This window comes from Phalacrocorax carbo, chromosome 9, assembly GCF_963921805.1.
Source record: "Phalacrocorax carbo chromosome 9, bPhaCar2.1, whole genome shotgun sequence".
NCBI classification, from domain to species: Eukaryota; Metazoa; Chordata; class Aves; order Suliformes; family Phalacrocoracidae; genus Phalacrocorax; species Phalacrocorax carbo.
This window is the reverse complement of record NC_087521.1, coordinates 10100093-10122495: the sequence shown is the minus strand read 5'-3', so window position 1 is coordinate 10122495 and position 22403 is coordinate 10100093. Positions and strand designations below refer to the sequence as shown.

The 22403-nt window shown below is 37.3% G+C and overlaps 1 protein-coding gene across 5 annotated transcripts in view; it reads left to right on the top strand.

Moving 5' to 3' along the window:
- BAZ1A (bromodomain adjacent to zinc finger domain 1A) overlaps positions 1–22403 on the top strand; it is a 66187-nt gene that overhangs the window by 19282 nt on the left and 24502 nt on the right. For all 5 annotated transcript variants that reach the window (XM_064460249.1, XM_064460247.1, XM_064460251.1 and 2 more), the window contains exons 4-16: positions 921–1064; positions 7259–7360; positions 8606–8693; positions 9713–9847; positions 10343–10445; positions 13835–14001; positions 14778–14873; positions 16757–16895; positions 17339–17485; positions 20414–20509; positions 20638–20862; positions 21512–21677; positions 21943–22056. In XM_064460249.1, coding sequence (XP_064316319.1) covers positions 921–1064; positions 7259–7360; positions 8606–8693; positions 9713–9847; positions 10343–10445; positions 13835–14001; positions 14778–14873; positions 16757–16895; positions 17339–17485; positions 20414–20509; positions 20638–20862; positions 21512–21677; positions 21943–22056 — 1722 coding nt within the window. The remainder of the gene's footprint in view (positions 1–920; positions 1065–7258; positions 7361–8605; positions 8694–9712; positions 9848–10342; positions 10446–13834; positions 14002–14777; positions 14874–16756; positions 16896–17338; positions 17486–20413; positions 20510–20637; positions 20863–21511; positions 21678–21942; positions 22057–22403) is intronic.

Here is a 22403-nt window from a genome sequence, read left to right as displayed (position 1 = left end):
TAACTTAGGCGTGATGCCATGCTAATTCAACCCATGTTCATGTATTCTCTGTTTTACTCAAGAGACAGTGTTTCTTGCCCAGAGAAGAGAACTATTATGTGTTCTTTCTCCCCCACCCTTTGAGCTTTTAGTGGTAGTATGTGACAGCATCCATTGACTGCAATAGTTAACTTTCATGAAGCAGACAAAGCTTTAGGATATTAAACTAAAAAATATGAACCATGGAATTCCAGAAGGGGGTGAAAGTTAGTGGTTATGAACCAGCTATAATACAGTTACCCAGGATGAAGTGTCGATTAATTATACTTTTAATATGTAGTTAATTTGGCCTTTTATAACTAGCATTCAAGATGGCAAAGGGATAGACTTGTTTTGTCAATTGTGTGCATGCCAGATGGAGCCTTAATACGTGTCAGCAGATAAATGGGCCATTATTAAGATTAGATGCATAATAATCATTTCAGGCTTGTTTATTTAGGTCATGAACAGCAGTAGAAGATGATCTCTTATAAGTAAAAATACTTTGGGATCTGAAAATCTTTTTCTTTTCTTAGACTGCTACCAAAATAAATATAAAAGGTTTGGTGTCTAGTATTAAAGTAACACATTAACTTTCAGCTTACTTAAGTGGGAAGTGAAAAAAATTCACAACCCCAAATAATTCTACTAGTGACTTGATTTGTTGTCTTGAGTAGTGAAGCTGATAGCTGTGTAAGCAGATTAATTTGTTCATTTATTAGATGGAACTCATGAAATTAATATTTTACCTAGTATATCAGTGCAAGGGTCTATGGTACTTAGTTATTTAGTAGCCAATGCTTTGGTTATTATGTAGTCTTAAAATAACATCTGCTACAACTTCAGACTCCTTGCACTAGCAAGAGACTTTGACAGTAATAAATGTCTGTGTTTCATTTCAGGTTGCAGTGTAAGATTTTGGAAGTCATACCCCCAGCCCATCACAATGGAATGGCGAACGGCCACGCCAGCAGCACTGACGGAGACACAATTGTCATCAGTGACAGTGACGACTCAGAAACGCACAATAGCTCTGCACAAAATGGGTAAATAACACCTGTACAGTTTAAAGTATTCGGGGTGGGTAGAAATGGCGCTAAAGCAGAGGTGGCAGGGTCTGACTGAAACAAATTACTTGGTCTGTGTGGATGGTGAATGTTCAGCCAGCTGAAAGTGACAAGCTGAACATTCACAGGTGCCAGTTATGCTAGGTGTAATCTACCAGAGAACTGTGTGTTATGAGAAATGGAGTACCTGCAGAAAAATCATTAATCTGTTTGGAATGACAGTGTTTCTAAGAGATGGTGGAAAAGCCATGTGTGCCTATCACTAATCCTCTCTGCTGTATAGCCTGGAAACTGCAGTCATGTTCTGCATTTCTGCAATCTGGTACTACTTTGCACGATGTGTTACTTCACTTCCATCATGGGGCTCAGATTTGATATCACCTCCTAATAAGAGGATGTGCTCTTACGGGAACTCTCTGAAGAGTCTTTCCAGAGACTTAATGTGTTTGTGTCCAAAATATAAAAATGTGCAAAGCTTTCTTTATTGTGCATGTGTCCATATAAATGCATGCCACTGTATTTCATGGATTTGATCATGCTTTTTAGGTGCAGTGAAACAGTGTGTGCCTTGTCTTGAGGAGCTGCCTATGGGCTGGAGTAGCTTAATAACACTGAATAAGAGAGCTGCTTGACTCTAATTGTGGTGTTTAATTTGGAGTATCCCTTTACTGACCAGTAATTGAGCTTATATATGCAGCTTATCCTAGCAGTATAATGAGAAGAAAGATTTCTGTGCTTCACAAGTACAATGTTGATGAAAGAAGAGAGCTTGAAGTGGGCCCCAGTCTTGTGTCTAGCAACATACAGGCTGTACATGAACTGTCATTGACTTTGAGATGTCACGTGGATGCAGGAACTATTCTCACTGATTGCTGCAGGAGGACTTCCATGTCCTGACATGCCTTGAATAACTAGGGTGGGGCTCCTCACTTGGCTAAGAAAATAACACGGGATAAGTAATTTTAAAAATTCTCTGCTGTCTCTTAAAGGCAGTGTCCAAGTTCTTCATGAAGAGATCCTACATCTTTGAGAAAATAAATGCATTTTCTGCATTTCACAAGGCATATGGCAATGGAAAGGAGGTTATTCTTGGAATAATGCAAGCACACAGAGCTGACTGTGGGATTGATCCCTTTATATTGCTGTCACTTCCATGCATGCAGAGCTGGTAGTAAGACTGGGTTACTTACGCTCCCAATCGGTCTATGGTTTTCCCTAGCTGCTTATTTATTTTGACAATGCAGAGAAGGGAGGGAAAAGAATTCCTTTCTCTTGTAAGGAGAAATCTTGTGAGAATATACATATTTTTGAAGCACACTTCTGTGGCATGCCAAACTAACATTTATGCTACAAGCTTAAATTGCAAACCTCTTAAGGCTTTAAAATTCTTACTGGAAGTTTTAAGTGAGCCTTTTTATAACAAATGCAAGAGTGTAATAACACTCCAGTTAGTTTCTGGGTATAATGAAACTTGTAAAGTATTCTTTGCTGTACCTCTAAAACCTATCTAAAAGTAGAGCATTGCTGTAAATTTTTGTATACTGGCATCTAAGATTCTTTATACCCTTACTCATAACAGTAAGAAATCCCACTGAACTGAGTGACATCGTTTTGCAGCACTAATCCTTCAGGGACTATATTTTGCTGTTTATGGAGAATCTTGGTTGTGGAGAATATAATGAATGTTATTCGCCTTGGGACCAGTGTCAAGTTGATATGTGCAGAACCACAGTTCTGCCTCAGTCTGCACACAAATCTCCAGGTTTTGAGGCTCGGCCTTCATGCAAAGCTGCAGTGCCATTAAACAATAGTACAGCAGATGCTCAGTGTGTTTGTGAGAGAGGGGGAGGGGAGCACAGCACAGATTGATGGGCCATCTGCAAATATTTTTCGTAAAGAATCTGTAAGGCTAGAGAATCTTAACTGAAAATAGATGTCATTAGAGATCCCAGCCTTTCTCTGACCCTGCTTCTGTCTGCATGGGCAGAAATAGCCACATGTTCTGTACAAGCATTCCTGCTGACTTTTTTTGTTCTGCAGTAAAAGCTGAGGTTGTACAGGGAGAAAGAGGCCAGGATGCTCTCGCTCCTGCACTCCCTCAGAAAAACAGGCTGCCTTGTAAGGCCTGGGTTACAAAGCAAAAGGTAGCAATCTTAAGTCTTAAACTGTGGATGCTCTGCCCTGGGACCCTCTGGTACTGTAGGATAGTAGTCATCGTAGAATAGCAGTGTTCATACCTTAAACTGCTAGACTTGGGTAAGGTTAAACTCTTGCATTTGCTTTAGCACTCAGCAGCAGGCCGGAGACTGAGGGGCTTGTTCTGCTGAATGCATACAATACTGGCTGGAATTTAATTCATGGTGTTCCTCCAGCCAGGAGTACGGGTAATGTGAACCATCAACTACATCAGAAATACTAGAAGAAAAATTTCTTCTTGGCTTGCTGGCTGGCTCGTGGCAGAAGATTTGGGTGTTTATTCAATTTGAAGTATAATCTTTATTTTAGGGAAGGGTTAATTGTTTCTGCAAATCTTGTGATGGAAGCAGAGGTAACAAAAAGTTTTTTGAAATAATGCCAGTGGAACCTTGCCATCCAGATTTTTTTACCACCTTCAACCTAGTTTTCTGTCTCTCTTTGGAGAAGAAATTAAGAACAGGATCTTTCAAAAAGTACAGTCATGCTTGTCATTAAAGCTATACAATGTCTTCAGTAGAACAAATCTTTCCTCATCTTGAATTCTTATCTTTCCTCTTTCCTTTCTTCCTCTCTCACCCTTCCATGCCCTGAATCTAATAGTAATGATGGTAGGTCTTAGTCCACTTTGTATTTTAAGGAAAGACCAAAGTACTGGATCAAAGGCAGCTTAAAATCTTAATCAAAAGGTTCAAAGTCGGGATTTTGTTGCAAAGTGCTGTTGTCTTGACCCTAGAGTGGTATAACCAGCATGCTGTAATCATAACCATAATCAGTCTTCAGGTTGCTCTATTTCCATGTTGGAATTTTAGTCAGCTTCTAGAAAATATTTGCAGTTCCAAATGGGCATTTGTAACTGGTTGGTATAAAGTAGCTTGGCAGCAGCAGCCTTCAAAGGTGTGTAGAGGCCAGCTTTTCTATCAGGATCAATATTCTGGCAGATGACCTCTCTGTAAGGCTTGCACTGGACTATAAGGAGACTGTAAATGATTGTCCTATTTAGCAAGTACTCTGCAAGGGAGTTTTTCCTGTTCCAAAACTTAGTCAAAGAGAAGAAGAAAAGCCAGTGCCTCTTTTTGGAAAAGGAGGGTAGCATTTATTTTAGATGCATTCCTGATCCTCTAACCCTCAGTATTTTTCTGTGCAATTTTTCTAGTTCTATTAATACTGTGAGATACAGGTAGCTCCAGCAAGACTCAGACCAGATAATATAGATAGTCATGCCCTGGACAAGACAACTTGGAAGGAAGTTTCTTGGTAAAGCTACCTTAAATATAATACAGCAGGACCGTAAGCAGAAATTTCTATCCAGGTCATGTGGTCACTGTACCAAAATAGTTGAAGGGCTGACAAGATTATTATCTGGTGGTGGTTCAGAATAACCTCATTCAAAAAAATGCAAGACTCTGCCAGGTGCTAGGCACGTTCACTTGAGTGCAGTAGAAACTAGTACAGAATGGGTGAGCCTGTTCCAGTTTTCACCTACTAAGTTACAAGATGCTCTTGTTATTCTTTCCTCTGGATCTGGTGGCCTGTCAGAGCTGTCCTGTGAAGACTTGCTGTAGGGGGATCTCTGCTGCGAAATGGGTCTAACTTTTGCTAAGTCTTAGGTGTTCTATATAATGTTTTGTAAAATGAAATATAACAAAAAACTTGACTTCTATGCCAAAGTGACTAGATAATCTATGTAATTTTAAAGCTTTCTAAATGTACTGAATGACTTTTCTTTCTCTTATATGTTAAGCAAGATTTTAACTTTAAATTTGGATTTATGGTGGGGGATTTCTGGAATCTGTTAACTTCTTAGGATAATCATTGGAAACTCAGAAACTAAGCAGAAAAAACTTAGTGTGTTTGGAAATTACATTGGGCTATTATATATGATGCACTGAAGGTGAGAGAAGGATTTACTCAAACTAAAAAGCAAAGGTTAACGATACAAGAATTAACCATTTGGTTATTCTTTAGGCCCTGCTTTCGATTACAGACAGTATCAGAGCTGAGAATCCTTTCAAAAAGATGTAAATAAGTTAATATACTTTTGGTATAACGGTGGCATATGATGTCTTTTATTTTGTATCTGAACATTATCCGTTTGGGTCCTCTTTAGCTTGTGAGACTAAAGGACTTGAAGCGCAGGGGTGTATGGTGAGGGAAGAAGTTTGTATTTGATACTATCCAGAAATTCCTAAAAAATCCTAGCGACAGCCTTCATTACTTTAGCTTTCCTGCCTTGAGAGTGAAAATGATCATGGAGGATGAAGTCACAGTATGACCAAAATATGAAGCCTCTTTTAACAAAATTATAGGCAGAGATGTTAAAATCTTGCCAGTAGGTATACTGAATTACTTTGTTTATACAGTTTTTCTCTGTTTCGCTTACTTGACTACCTGCATTGGTTTTTTAAATTATTTTGATTAAATTGGAGTTGGTCTGAGTGACTCAACTTGAGACTTTAACTTAGATAGCGTCATGCAAGGCAGACTGTATATCACAGTGCTTCTCTGTAGGTCCTGTAGATGTGTTGCTGTTTCCAAGTCTAAATCTTCTTTTCTGTCCCTTCATTTGTTTTTACTCTGTTGATCATTTATTCATCGTAAACTATTTTTCTCCAGAAACTTGCAAATTATTCTCATCTAAAATGACACTAACTGTGGATAAGTACTGCTTCTTCATTTATGTGAATTAATTTCACTAATGAATTTGTTTCACAGAGTTGGGTGGGGGGAAGAGAGTTGGACCAAATTTCATATTCAACAGCCTTGCAAAGTTCAGTTCACCACATCTTGTGTGTGTTCTTCATAGGGGTAAAGAATGGCAAGTGGTATATTGATTTCTTTTGTTTTGTAACAGACTCCACCTTCAAGCATTTTGTAAATGCCAGAAGGACTGACGATGACGAAATGCATAGCTGTAAATCTCCTAGTTCATCTACATAAGTTCTTCACCTTCCCTTACTGATGAAATAAGATGATGGTTAAATTCTTCATGATAAAGTAATAAGACTTTTGATTACAAATTGCCACCCTAGGAGAAGTTAGTTCTGTTGTTTAATAGCAAAATACAACATTATTTAAAGAAAAGCTCAGTAGTTAAACTCTGTTCATGAAGTCTGTCCATAAATATACCACACTATTTGAAGTACATTGTCTATTTCAAAACCCCTCTCCATTTTTATTTTTTTTTTAAGGGAGTGAATTTTGTTTTGGTAGCACACCAGACCTGGCTGGTTGTCCTTCTAGGAGGAGGTGTAAGAAAACAGTTACTCTTATGTTGAAATCGAAGAAACATTTTTCAGGGGGGGTGTGGGAAATCTAGTTCTCTGTAGCTGATAGCTGTAAAAGGGAAGTATACTTTGGGGGGAAAAAAACCCCATGTAATTCAATAAGCATTTATTTTAAAGTGTAGATGTATTGCCTTATTCCTCTTATTTTCAGAATGTTGTTGGTGAGGGTATTTTTTCTAAATTTGTATCTCAGAACAATATTCTGCCTGGTTTTTGTTCATTTTGAGATGTGATCTGTAGCTCTATGGCTACTATTTTTATTCATTTTATTTAACTTTGTCTTTTGGACACCTTCCTCAATTTTTTTTCTCCTTTTTCCTGCCTTCCTGTTGCCATCATGAGCTGAAAGTAATAAGGAGACTATTATCTGAGGGATAGAATGTATCGTTACTTGTCTCCCTCTGTTCTTCCTTTCCTTCCCATGTCTCATGTCTCTGCTAAGAAAACTGACATCCCCGCTCCCTTCTCCTGTTCCGTGTAGGGAACCGTTTTTGCAGATCTAAATCTAGTGGCAGAAAAGTTGGCAGAAGTGAGTAGGTCATCTTTCGTACCAGTGGAAGTTACAGCCTGTATTAAATATGGCTGGGTATTTTCAAGAGGTCCATTGTGTATGTGTATAAATATATTAAATGTGTATAATACGTAAGACTGATGTTTTGTGATTGTAGTTAACTTTTTTAAAAATTTTTTTAGGGAGAAGAAAGCCATAATCGATCCTTCTTTGTTCAAATACAAAGTTCAACCTATTAAAAAAGAACTGTATGAAGCTGTTATTGTTAAAGCATCTCAACTAAGGTAAAAATTTGTATATGAAAGTTAATATTGTACTGTGTAACTGTGCGAGTTGTGTAAGTCATTGTAAGATGTTTTTGATGTAAAATGGCATTTAAAAATAATATGCTAGAACTACTAATTAGAGGCACTGGAAAAAAATAGTGTGTTTCACAGTATTTTCTGAACATGTTCTGTAGCAATGGCTCCAAGCTTTGCTAGTATTAATGCAGATACCAACTCTTTTAAAGTCTCTGCTTTCGTTGGCAGCCAGATGAGACCTGCTGTTCCTTCTGATACTTGTGCCTACTGCTGTGACTGACAGAGTAGGTGAAAAAAAGTTTGAGAACCCTGTGCTATAAGACTGATGAACTGTAGGCATTGTGAGCTCACTCTCTCTCTGTGGCAGCATTACTGGTTTGAGATGTTGGACCAGATGTTGGCAGCCGGCTTTACTGCTTCAAAATAGAAAGCTGCAAAGAGTTTTTGCTTCTTAAATAACATAATTTTGCCTTGAATTTAGTTAAAACACTTTTTTAGAGTGGATTGTGCACCAAAACTTTATAAACTGGATACTTTGAAAAAAACTTCAGTGATTTCAAGTCATTTAGTTCCAGCATGAATCAAGATTATTTTCTTTTCATTAACTACTTCTGTGTAGTTGGTTTTCTCCTTCCCATGAAGTACTGTGGGTTCCCTAGGATGCCAGGAAGCATTTAGAGTGCACAGTGTCTTGTAGTGAGGGGTGAGGAGTGTGGTAGCCTGACCAAGCAGTGCGTGAATTCACCCCTCTCACTTGTTGGCTTGAGAATTCTGTGCCTTACCTCCCTGTCTGAGAGATGTAAATGCTGCTTTCCTGCTGTCCTTGTTTGCTTGCTTGTTTTCACCCCCTTTTGAAACAATCCGACTTCAGTTTTATTTAGGGATTTAAAAAGCTACTGTGATAGAAAGAAACCTTTGGAGGATCTCATTGGCGTGAATAGGCTGTGGAGTTTCTCTGTATAAAAGAGGACATACCAGCATCTTAAAAAATTACAGATTCATGAAACAACTGTTTTATTTATATTTTGTTTTGTTAATAAGGAAATTTTTAATTGAATTGGAGTTGCAAAGAATGGCTGTTACTTACAATAGTGAGGGTGTCATTTAAAATTAAGAAAATGAGAAAAAGGTTAACATATCTGCTACGTGTGTTTTTTCATATTGTCAGCTGTACTTAAATAATAATTTAAGATGTTAGTTGATAATGCTACCTTTCTTTCCTAACAGCCGGAGGAAACACCTCTTTTCTCGTGATAGACTTAAACTTTTTCTGAAACAACACTGTGAACCACATGATGGAGTCATTATAACTAAGGTAAATAAGAAGGAATGATTTGAGGTATAGAATATTGACCCTAATCAATCTTTTTTTTTCTCTACTAGCTGCTCAGAGCTTCTTTTTTTAAACTACATCAAGTTTAGCTTTTTGAAAGTATAATATATTGAGTTAGTATTTGACTTTGCCAAATAAAAGGATGAATAATGCAACTTTTACCTGTAAAAACAGGTTTTTGGTAGCTTTTATTTGTAAACAAGATGGTGGTTTTTCTGTACATGAAGCAGAAATTAATTCTCTGATTTCATCTTCAGCTACCAGTTTAGAAAAGTTGCCAAAACAAAAATGGGAGCTTTTACCTAGAAAAATGTTATTTATTAAAACATAATATATTTTTGCTTAGTCTATCACATGAGTTGTTTTCATTCTTCAAGATACACAGCTGGTATTTCTAAGTCAGGTAAAAGTACAGTAAGCTTAAATTACTCTGTTGTAATGCTTTTAGCTGGAAAAAATTTTATTATAGATTGAATTCAGCCTCCAGTTCTTCAGTGAGATAAAAGTACTGAAGAGTTCAAGTGGCTGGAATGGGCTTTTGATGAGGCCTTAGATGTTGAGGATGTTAAGATGCATATTTTTGTCGTCTTATGTGGAAATATATGGTGACAGTACAAGTTCAGGCTAAAGTTCACATCTTACTCTAAGACTCTGAGAATTTCTGTTTCCTTGTGCTCCAGGAATTGAGCAGCTTTTCCCCACACTTACCAAATAGGCAGCAATTTCCCTTGCCTGCCTTTCTGTGCTGCAGGAGATCCTGGTCTCTTTCATTGTGTATTGCAGCCTTGACCCTGAAAGTCTGTGTTCATTTTGTTTTTAGAAAGTAGCACATTTGTTTATTATGTCTTGTGTGTGTTTATTTCTTATCCTAAGCTAACCAGTTGTGAATCTAGTTACTTTTATTGTGGGTTTTTTGTGAATTAGTTTTTTATTAATTAGCTTATATTTATGAAAAGCTAAGAATTTTGTAATTAATATCTGTTTCCGTCTTCCTTACTAAGGCAACATCAATTGCAAAATATAATCTAGCAGAACAAAATTTCTCCTACTTCTTTCCTGATGACCCACCAACATTCATCTTCAGTCCTGCAAGCAGGCGGCGAGGTAGACCTCCCAAGAGGGCATCTACTAGTTTTGTAAGTAATAACATTTTTAATTCCAGATGAAGACACATCAGCATGGTCTAGCAAGAAACTAACTTTTCAATGTGTTGTGAAGGCACATAGAATACTTGTCCGTTCTGGGAATGATTAATAAATAATTGCTAAAAAACATTAATTTATACTCTTAAATAAAATTATGTCACTTGCCCTCAGATACAGTTATGTCATTTGCTTGCATTTAAACACAGTGAATTCTGGTGCTCTAAACTACTTTATTTAAAGGGAAAGCTGGAGGAAAGTGGTTTGGGTGTCGTCATCATGTCAGTCTGTGTTCCCCACCTGCCCACCTCCCCCCAGACTATTAGGCAGGATCTCAGAGTACTTAGTGTGTTTGTGGGAAACTCTTACAGCCTGTTCTTATTCTTGTTTTAGAGAACTGTTGAAAAATTGGGAATATCTGTTCCAGGTCATTTCACTGCAGATATTATGTTCTTTTTTTTCCACTTCCCCCTCCAAATTCTCTACCAGGAGGACGAGATTACTGCTAAACAAAGTACACAAGGAAACAAAAGTAAAGGAGCAAGGGAAAAGACAAGGTTCCAGAAGCAAAAAGAAGATATGCAGGCCATGGGTAAGTCGAGGCTTAGTCCTGTGACTAGTAGAACCAGTTTTTGTAGGTCTGAGGGCAGGCCATAATTAAAATATTTTTGGGGTTGTACCTTTCAAAGGGAAGTATAGTAAGAGTGCACTGCCACAGCACTGTTGCAAAATGTTCCTTTCAGTGGTTAGAATGGTTGCTTCCAGAAATATTTAATTATTTTTATTTTACTAAATGGGGGAAATGGAGGAAGCTTGTGGTCCAGCTGTGTTGAATTCTAACTGAGATAAATAAATAATAAAACAAATTTTTGCAGAAGTTCAGATTCTGAAGTCATGTATAAATTTTACCAGCTGAAGGTACATCGAAGTGTGAACATTTAAACAAATCAATCTGTTGTATGAGGAAAATCTGTAAATGGAAAAGCTACCTTAAACTTTAGAAGAACTGTAATGCTTTCTAAAACTGTAATAATCCTTCTGGAAATCTTGTGTCTCTCTGAAGATATCTGCGCATAGATATTTAAGATTTGTCTAAATGTTCTGCAAGATTACTTACAGTATTTACAATTTTTTTATAATTAAAAGAGCACAAATCACTTGAGATTTTTATTTTGGACTGATTGAATTATTTTGGCTTAGTTTTGACCTGTTTCTGATTTATTTTAACTTGATTTCAAATGAAGGAAGGGGACCCGCATATATTTGTCTGGGTTTAACTAGGTAAACTGGTGCACCTTCTCGAGGAGACAAAACTCAGACAAGCAGGTGGTGTTCTGGATTGTAAGCACTGATGTCTTTCCTAAGGAAAGGCTTTAATCTCTAGAAATATTTCAGTGAACCTCTGGTTTCTACCTCTTGTTTGCATTTTCACAGAATGTTTTAGGATGGCAGGGAAATTATCTAGTCCAACGTCTGCTTAAATAACTGCAAAGTTGTCTGAAGCTGCTCAGGGCCTTTTCTTCATAGGAGATTGAAACACTAGGGTTTAATGGGCTCCACTAAACTTGTGTGTCCACTTCTTTACACAATTAGCTTCTATTTGTTTATGTGCTGAAAATGACAGCACAAGACAAGGTAACAGCTGATGAACATCAAAGCTGCTTCCTTTCTTGTGTGGTGTTAAATAGCCTTCTAGAAGCTGTAGTTAAGACATGTTCCGGCTTAATTTAATCTTTCTGTTATCCTATTGCACCCCAGAATCCAATGCCCTTGAAACATATAGTTTCAAACAATGAAAGAGCAATCAGCCTTTGAAATAAGTCTTACAACATGGAGATCCAAATATATTCTTCGTATTTTCTGCCACCTCACTAGAAAGCCATCACAGCATGTTGATATTTAGACTTTGTAAATGCTTTCTGTTCTTTGTTGAGGACACGATGATGATGACCTGGGGGTGTTGGTTGACAGCTGGCTGAATACCTGGGGGTGCTGGTCAACAGCTGGCTGAATATCAGCCAGCAGTGTGCCCAGGTGGCCGAGAAGGCCAACAGCACCCTGGCTTCTATCAGGAATAGTGTGGCCAGCAGGAGCAGGGAAGTGATTGTGCCCCTGTACTCGGCACTGGTGGGGCTGCACCTTGAATATTGTGTGCAGTTTTGGGCCCCTCAGTACAAGGACATAGTGTTGCTGGAGAGTGTCCAAAGGGCAACGAAGCTGGTGAAGGGTCTGGAGAGCAGGTCTTCTGAGGAGCAGGTGAGGGAGCTGATGTTGTTTAGTCTGGAGAAGGGGAGGCTGAGGGGAGACCTTATCACTCTCTCTACAACTACCTGAAGGAGGTTGTAGCGTGGTGGGTGTTGGTCTCTTCTCCCAGGTCACTAGTGATAGAATGAGAGGAAACAGCTTCATGCTGTATCGGGGAGGTTGAGATTGGATATTAGGAAAAAATTTGTTACTGAAAGAGTGGTCAGGCATTGGAACAGGCTGCCCAGAGAGATGGTAGCCATCCCTGGAGGTATTTAAAAGACGTGTAGACGTGGCACTTCAGGGCATGGTTTAGGAGACATGGTAGTGTTGGGTTGACAGTTGGACTTGATGAGCCTAGAGGTCTTTTCCAACCTTAATGATTCTACGAATCCATCAAATAAGAATAATAATACTAAAAAAAAATACTGTGGTGTCACATTTGTTCTGTGTGTTCATTTTTGGCATAGTGTTGGCCCATGATTATAAACTTTTTTTAAGATGCAGTTCTTTAATTAGAAACCGGCAACACATTATACTATTTGTTTGAAAAGTATGATTGCATCCATACAATAAACTTAAATGTACAGTTTCAAATATGCTATATTAAAATGTAATTAAATGTTAATCTAAACATTTTACCTGTAAATAATGTTTAATTGGAATGGCAATTACTGACATTCATATTGTCTCTTTATAAAGAGCTGCTATAATACTTTACTAATGACTTGAAAGGTAGCAGAACACCCAGTATCTTGAAAAATCAACCTTCTCAGTATGTAGAAGACTATGGGGGGGGATCAGCTTCACTCCTTCTGTTTGCTTCATGAGAGCCATTGCTGGTATGTACAGCAGCTATCTGTAAACGCAATCTTAGCCCATTTTCAGAATTTTATAGGAAAATACAATCAAAATCTTTTTTGAGTGCCATCCAGTTGGTAATAGAATAAGGATCTTTTTTCATTTTGTTCACTTGTGATTCTGGCTTTCTTGTTTATTCAGTTAAAATGGTAAGCCCCCTGACACCCTTTCATTTGTTAGCTTCTGTGTGGGTTGACAGACATTGTCCACAGAAAGTGGAAATTTGTATCCTGCTGTTCTTCTGCAGACAACTACAAAGAAATCTGGATCTCCTCAGGCAGTACCGTTTATTGCCAATTAAAGTTCAGCTTAAACTGTATAATAGAAGTAAAACTTGCACAAACACCCCTGAAATACTACGTAGGTTTCAAATGTATTGACTTTTCAGTAATTCAGTAATAAATAAATAAAATATTTAAAGATCACTTATTTAAACGTTTTTTTCTCTCACAAATACTTCATGGTTTTATGCCACACCTAGTTGTGACACGCTTTTATTAAGCAGTCATTACTAAATATGTCACTGTAATTATATGTAGTTGGAATCAATTCTGATCTTTACACATGTCACTTGATAGAAACCAATAAAGAAGTAATAAACTGATGTATGCTCATAAAAACAGATAAATTTGACTTTTATTACAGTGATGATAACCTTGTAAAGCATTTATAATACTTAATATTAAAATTCTGATTATATAAAGAACTTTCAAGTGATTGAATTTCTGGTTGGCATAGAAACAATTCAGTCTTAATATATTTTTTTTTTTTAATATGGTAGTTATAAAAAGATCTGTCTGTTTAGCACCATTAAATAAAATTTACATTTTATAAAAGAAAAAATAACTTTGGTTTGTTTTGTTTTTTATTTTCTAGCTTTTGAAAAAGCTAAATTAAAACGAGAGAAGGCAAGTGCCATAGAAGCTAAGAAAAAGGAGAAAGAAGATAAGGAAAAAAAGAGAGAAGAATTAAAGAAGATTGTGGAAGAAGAAAGGATGAAGAAGAAAGAAGAGAAAGAGAGACTCAAAATAGAAAAGGAAAAAGTAATGCATTTGCTGTATATGTGTTCCACATAGGAATAGCATAATGGTTTTCTAGTTTACTTGTTTCTTAGTGCTCTCTGCTTCAAGTTTTGTTAACTGTTTCCAGTTCATAAAAATGCACTTCAGAAGAGTAGGCAGTTATATGATTATGGATTTGTATTTCTGGATAATATTCTCTATATTATAATTTTCGTTCACAAGAAGTTCATTTGGAACTTATTCCTGAAGTAATGGGGGTGGTGGTGCCACTAATGCATGATTTGATGGCTGTCTTCTACTTAAGTGTTAAAGAAACTGTACCGTATCAGATTCACAGCATGTTAAATGGTTGTGGGTTTCCTTGTGGTTTCTCTCTGGATGGGAATTGCTAAATAACTTTGTCTCTTTAAATGTGAAGAAATTATTTATTCCACTATCTATTTTGATGTTCATTTTTTGTGGCAACTGTCATAAATGCTCTTATTTTAGATATATTTTTCTTCAGCTGCTCCCATTTAAAAAAAAACACCCCCCAAAAAAACCCAAAACTAACAAGCAAAACCCCCCCCCAACAAAACCCTATGTCTAACCTAACAAAGTATCACCACAGTTTACTTCTAAATCTTTTTGCCAATATCTTCTTACACAAAATAAAACTTATTAGATCATTTCATTCTAATTAAATATGGTTTAGTTTTATTTCTCAGTGTGATTGAAATAGTAAGTGGTACAGTTCTGGAAACTATAATAGAGCGATCTGGCCATATTTTATATACAATTGTGACTCTCTCTTTCAGGAAAGAGAGAAACTGCGTGAAGAAAAAAGAAAATATGTGGAATACCTGAAGCAGTGGAGTAAGCCTAGAGAAGACATGGAGTGTGATGATCTCAAGGTATGATTGAATTTGGAATAGCTCAAGCTCGTACTTTACAGGGTCCCCAGGCTAGCATTCCCTAATGCGGAGGCAGATCTCGATGTGATCTGAATGCTAGGACTTGTGAATCACCTGCAGTCACGTAATATTTCCCACAGGCAATGCTAGTAGGATCATCTGCACCTGCATTTTCACCCTCCAGAAAAACCTTACAGGCTGTTCTTAGTCTCAACGTGGAACAGAAGTATTTTTAAAGCACTGATGTTACTGAGTGGGGGATATTGAGTGTGCCTGACTTTTCTGTTAAATATACAACATGAGCTCACCTAGAATAGGCTTGAGTTACTTAAAAGATTTGAGTAATGAAAACAAACTTTTGGCTGCAAAAGGTAGAAAGGACATCAGCTTGTCACTCCTGTGGCATTGTCTTGATTTAAAGTCTGGCAGTATCCTTGCTTAATGAGCATCTTTCTGGATCATCCTGCAAACCTATAGAAAGTAACAAGAATTTGCCTCCCAAAGAACTTAAAGTTCTAAACTTCTAAACAAGAATATAGTGTGGCTGTACATAACAGAAGATTGTCTAGTGTTATCATAATGAAGTGCACATAAATGTATTAATTTTACCAGGGAGTAGCGAAAGAAGGCAGAATTGTCAGAAACACAAGGTCCGGGGTTTACTTGAGATACCTGGGGAAACGTGGCAGAAGCACAAAGAGGACAAGTGGGAATAGAAGAGAGTATTAAATGAATTGCAGTGACAGCACTGGTTGGGGGGAATGTGAGAATTGAATGTATTTGCAAGGAGAGCTGTATAGGCCCTTGATGAGAGTGAAAATTCTTAGCTGTGTAAAGAAAGGGAGAAAAAACTGAAGGAAGGGGAGAGGATTGTCAAAATAAGAAGAAGCTGTGCAAAACAGTGCTGCTGTGTTTCAGCTGGAAAAGGAGGAGGGGTGGGAAAGTAGTATCATCGCTACAGTGAAAATTGACAAGAATATGAATAAAGGTGAGTTTAGGTGAGGAAGCAAGAAGAAAGATCCACCCATAGACTGTTTTTCAAAAAAATCCCCTTCTCAGGAAATATATGAAATTCCTTACTGTGTTCTTCAGAAAGCATAGCATTCGGCACTTTTCTTGTTAATGTTTGTGAACTACCACCTTTGTGGAAATTGTTTGACTCTGCTAAGAAACATTAAGTGAAGACAAATCTTGAAGAGTTACATCAAGATATTAATTTGAAAGTCAAATTCAGTGTTAGATGCTGTCATCTGTGATGTGGAGGTGGTGTCTCTGTTAAGTGGTCTTGTTACGTGGTTACATCAGCTCCCTTATAAAATGTCTTTAGCTTTCATAACTGCCTTACCAACACAAAAACCCAAATACCAGAACACTCAGCAGTAGACATAATTTTGCATATCCTAGTATTAGATGGGTGCGTGTTTATGTGAGTGGGGTTTTGTTTGCTTGTCTTTGCAAGCAATAATGAGTAACTTTTTAAGAATATGTTTATTTTTGTTTGTCTGGATGGTTCCAGCAAACTTAAATTCAAAACTCTTGGGAAAGAATACAGGTTTAAATGAAAACTCTTGACAGCCAAGGTTCTTAACTTGTGGATTTGATTTCATTTAAACAAAGATACAATATCATTCAACTTCATGAATGTGAATAAACTTCTCTCTCAAAAGATACACATCCAAGTCGCATGCTGTTTGGTTTTTAAAGTTAGTGCTACTACAGATGTTACTGTGAAAATTGATTACTTGTCTTGCAGAACTATTTTCAGTAAAATGTAAAGAAACCCAACACACATAATCGTTAGAATCATAGACTGCTTGGTTTTAATCAATTGCATACTCTGCAGAAACCAAATACTATATTAAGTTGTCCCATTTGGATTGCAGGAACTTCCTGTTCCAGTGCCAGTGAAGACAAGACTTCCTCCTGAGATCTTTGGCGATGCTCTGATGGTTTTGGAGTTTTTATATGCTTTTGGGGAACTTTTTGATCTTCAAGATGAATTTCCTGAAGGAGTGACTTTAGGCAAGTTGTCGTTTATGTGGCAAGGTGCCCACATTTTGTGGTGTCCCTTCTCCTACCAAACAACGAAATGTCTTAAGTGCACCCAAGTACCAGTGCTACAGAATTTTCTGTGCACCTTTAGTATGTCAGTGCTTACACGTGCATATCAATCCAGTTTTCTCTTTACAGTTGTCTTCTGCAGTGTTCATAAAATCAAAATTAATTTCAATGTAGAAGTTAATCTAATTATTAAAATGTCTACTTGTACTTTACTCTTGCAGTTATATATTGAGAAAATAATGTTGTTTTGTCACCGAAACCATCACCTTAGGAATATTTACAGTAAATTATGGAAAAGTAACTTGATTATCATACCAGAAGGAAAAAAAATGTTTTCATTCTTCAGTACGTAATTGTTTTCCAACTTTGCGGCAAAAGTGACGCTTCTTAAACTTTATTCACAGAAGTTTTAGAGGAAGCTCTTGTAGGAAATGACACTGAAGGCCCACTATGTGAATTGCTGTTTTTCTTCCTGACTGCCATCTTTCAGGCAATGGCCGAAGAGGAAGAGGAAGTGGCCAAAGATCAAATAGCTGATGCTGAGACCAAAGGTCAGATCCTTAATTTTACTGCTGAGCAACAGAAATACCACTGGAATTAACTTTAAACTGCATGATTTATGGCATTCCTTCGTTTAACCTTGTCTTATTATGCACGGATATTGTATGTAAATGGACTTGTTTTTTCTCTTTTATCTGAAATTAAAGCTTTAAACTGGGCGTGGAGGGTGGGTCTGGGGGAATAGAGAAAAAGCAAGCTCACTGTTACAACAATTGTATCCAGCAAAGCATAATAAGCTTTTAACAGCACTGCTTATGTGTTGGAGGTAAGGGAGGCTTGTCTTCACCTTCTTCCTCTTCCTTCAGCACTGTTAGATGTTTCTCCTGAGGGTCAGGAAACAAGGCATTTTCCTGAATCTTCTCAAAGGTCTTTATCTGTAGCTGTAAGAAAAAATTCTGGACCTAACTAGATTAAAAATTGAAATTTCCCAGCACAACTATAATGGAGAACTCAATATTCATTTTCCTTCAAGACTCAGAAGTATGCATCCACAACTCCTAGATACTACTGCCTCTCTGCATTTTTCCAGTAAAGGATCTCCCTGTCACTCTGCCTTTGGCCTTCGCTCTAAGGCTGAAGTTGCCCATGTTTTCAGAGGCATTTGGCATATGCTAACCACTGATCAGAAGTGCAGGCTTTTTTCCAAATTTATGTGGTCAGGGGCATTATATATGTTTCTTCATCCTTAGTAGGCTGTGTCTGTACCTGTGTTTGGGCAGCTCAGTGATTCGGTCCACAGTCTGTGAATGCTCTAAGCCTCGTTCTGGAGAGTGCTCTACCTATGAGATCTTACTGATGCTACACAGAGTGCTTTGCAAAGGATTTGTCAATAACACAAACTTAGTGTTCTCTATCTCCTTTGCACAGTTTGGTTTTTAATGTACTTGCAAGGTGCTTCTCCCTTATCTATTTCAGCTCAGCTATTTGTGAAGCCTTGCTGTGGATCAGGGAACTGATCTGACTACTTTGTTATGCTCGTCAAGTATCTAGTGATGGTCTCTCTACCTTCTCAGTTACACCAACACACTGTTTTGAAAGAAGCATCAGACTGGGAGCCTTGAAAATATGTTAGATGTTAACTGTTGCATGTACCTTCTGTGTTTTGAGTCTGAAGTCTAAGACTTCTCCCAGTTCTTTTGCCTTCTGCAGTGCTTGGTGGAAAGGGAAGGAAGGCACTGTTGCCGCAGTGCTGTTGTCCAGTATGTTGTGTGTTTATGGACAACCAGATTTGCTGACTAGTTAAAGGAGAAGCTTTGACCCTTCCTGCTAGTCTTAATTTCATTAGAGGTAGATAGGAATGTAAGAGCACTCCCTGTTTGAGGTGAGGTGAATCCTGCGGTTCCCTTGTAAGACAGATGCATGAGGTACAGGAAGGTTCCTTTAATTTCTCCTTTGCAGACTGTGGGTATTCTCATACTTAAAATTTATGTCCAGTCTATAAAAGGTCTTTATTAAAAACATGGGCACTATCTTCAGCAATAGAGGATGTTCTTGTTAATTGAATAAAGTTGCAGATTTGATACGGTGTTAGCAAATTTAGACTGTATTTTAATTGCTGCTGAATTTAGCAATTAAACTGTATCTTTTAACTATGAAGATAATTGCTTGGGCAATATAAGCAAGGATTCCGTTATCAGGTATTCATAGAATAGTTGATTAGATTCTTTACATTTTTTTAATGATCAGTCTTATGAATAATAATGTAACTTTCATATTTTAATTTTACTATATGGGGCTGGCAATTGCAAAAATCTGCTGGTTTGCTTCTAGTTTAGCAGAGCTGTGGGCCGGGCACTTTATCTATTATCTTCTGCTTGCCTTTGAACTACCATTTCTTGTCACTCCTGTTTAGACATCTTTCCTGTAAAAGAATTACATGTTCTTAGCTTTGTAATCCTGACTAACCAAACATGTAGTAGTCAGCATGTTTGCTCACTTAAATTCTGTACAGGTGATGTTTCTGCAACAGAAAACACCATGGGTGTGGGGTTTTGGTGTGTACAGTACTTTCTCAAGCCCTATTATACAGATACAGTGAGAGGGGAGGTGTAGAGGTTGATTTTGCAATGTCTGGGTGACAGTTTTCAAACAACATCAATCATCATACAAGACTGTTGTGGATTTGCTTTTTATGTAGTCTTAGTTTGGATTTGTGGCTCTTTATTGACTTGGTGATTTTGTAACTGCGTACTGATTTGGACTTGAATAATGTGAAATTGTTGAAACAGCATACAACACTGAAAGAATTCTGCCAACCCTCTGGAGAAATACCTGTAAGTGCTAAGGAAACTTTTGTCTAAGAAACAGGAATGTTGCTGTTTCTCCCTTTCACTGCACTGCTTTCCTAGTCAGTTTGCTAATGTGTGGTGCTCCTTATTAAGTGCAGATGCTTGTTTTGTGAAAATTTGGTTACTTTGTAATGCCATAGTAGTTGTATTTCTGCAGAGCAGTAAGGCTATATCTAAGTTACAGGTTAGAAGTATACAGTGAATGGTGGTAACAGTATTAAAATGTGTGATTGGTTTCGATGGTCTTTCCTAAAAACAAAGTGGTGTAGGAAATAACAGTTCATTTGAGGGAATGAAATATAGGTGTTCTTGCAGTTATTTGTTTTTGCTGCTTTTTATGTTGCCATTGTGCATGTTTTGTGCATTGTGGTTGCTTTAATGGCTTATATATAGGGAGAACAGTGTATGGCATGTGGTGCATGTCCTTAGCTTTTGGTTGGTTTTTTAGTTGCATTTGAAGATACGTAAATTTTAATTTGGATGTTCAATTGAGTTTTGAATACATTGATGCTTTTGTAAATATTGGCCCTCATTTCGCTTTGTCTGCAACTTTTAAAAATGGCTTGCTTTCCTCCCCTCCACAGTAAAAGTTTTAATTTGCACTAGAATAAAGTGTTTATTTCCTTAAAGATTTAACAGAGGCTTTGGATGAAGATGCAGACCCCACAAAATCTGCACTGTCTGCAGTTGCAACTTTGGCAGCTGCATGGCCCCAGTTACATCAGGGTATGTGTGGGTTTCACTTCTTGTTTTGTTACTGTTTTTATTTTGCTCAGTATTTTAAAGCACATTTTCTATATTTACATACATTTAAATGTCTATATAAAATAACTGTTCATTCTTCTCAACTGTAGGCTGCAATTTGAAAAACTTGGATCTTGATAGCTGCACTCTTTCTGAGATTCTCAGACTTCACATTCTAGCGTCAGGTGCTGATGTAACATCAGCCAATGCAAAATACCGTTACCAGAAACGAGGAGGGTTTGATGCTACTGATGATGCTTGCATGGAGCTGAGATTAAGTAATCCTGGTCTCTTGAAGAAACTTTCAAGTACCTCAGTGTATGATTTGTTGCCAGGTAATAAAAGACAATAAATGTTAAGAGACTATCAGATTGCTCAAGTGAATAGTTTTGTAAATGCTTCAGATCAATACTGGCCAAAATTTACTGTATCATTGAATAATTTAGGTTGGAAAGGACCTCTGGAGGTTACCTAGACCAACACACACCCCATATGTTCTCGACCCACAAGCAGGTCTCACCAGATAGGAGATTGCAGAGCTAGGCAGTCTCCTTACTTCTGAGTAGTTTTTTTTAAATCCCATTTTTAAAAGTTAGTTTTACTTGCAGAAGAAACTCTCTGGGAGAAGCATCTGAGTGTTTGATTAAGTACCTGCTTTTTATTCCTGTTCTGGTTTGGGTCTTTTTTTTTCTCCATTTCCAAATAATAAACAATTACTACGTACTGTTCTTTATCTCCATTTTGAAGATAGTATTGCGTTTTAGTTCTTCTTTCAGTGCTAAAAGTTAATAAATTAAAGGCTCGCATCTCTGAGCAAATCAGGTATTTCAGGAAATGCCTCTTTGCAAGTGCAGCTGGTGCACTACAAATGTCTGACTGTTCTCTCTTTCTCGAGTGAGAACCAGTCTTCAGTCTGGAGTGTATAAGAGTAAGGCTTATTTATCGGATGTATAATGAAATATGCATTGTTCTGAATTTTATTAGGAGAAAAGATGAAGATCCTTCATGCCCTTTGTGGGAAACTTCTGACTCTCGTCTCCACTCGAGATTTCATTGAGGACTCCGTTGATGTATTACGGCAGGCAAAACAGGAGTTCAGAGAATTAAAGGCAGAACAGCATCGCAAAGAACGAGAGGCGGCAGCAGCAAGGTAAAACTAGGATATGGAAAGTTACATTTTGTTCCTACAAATTAGATCAATTCCTCGATTGTAAAAGGCATATGGGAAACAACAGCAGTGTTTGTGTTATGCTGGTTTCTTGAGACCCTAGACAGGAGTGAAACTTTTTATTGTGCTAAGCATTGTGCTTTCCCACATTACTGTTATTTTTAGATGATGCTGTGGTATAAAAGAAAAAAAGATGTGGCAGATCAGACTAATTGTAACTAGTTTTCTATGGTCTTCTTACTATTAGGATACGTAAGAGGAAAGAAGAAAGGTTAAAAGAGCAAGAGTTAAAAATGAAAGAGAAACAAGAAAAGCTGAAGGAAGAGGAGCAAAGAAATACTGCTGTAGAAGGATCTGTTGGGTATGATACATGGTATTACTGTGATACATGTGATACAGCACTCTTCAGGTCTGTGGCCAGACCTTAGCTATGTAGTTTTCATTGGCATGACCATATACAAAGGTATATTTTAATATAAGTATGTAGTCCTTAATGTTGATTTTTTTATTCTTCTTCCCAGTGTTCTGGAATTGCTTTATGAAAGTGATTTCATTTTTAAAATCAACTTTTATTATACTGATAATTCTACTGAAAGCTTGACAGTTTTACCCACTGACAAGAGAAGCTTGCAAAATCTCATTTGAGGTTTTTTGCATTACTTTTTGTCTTGCATTGATTTCATACCTATGAATATCTTCGCAATATAC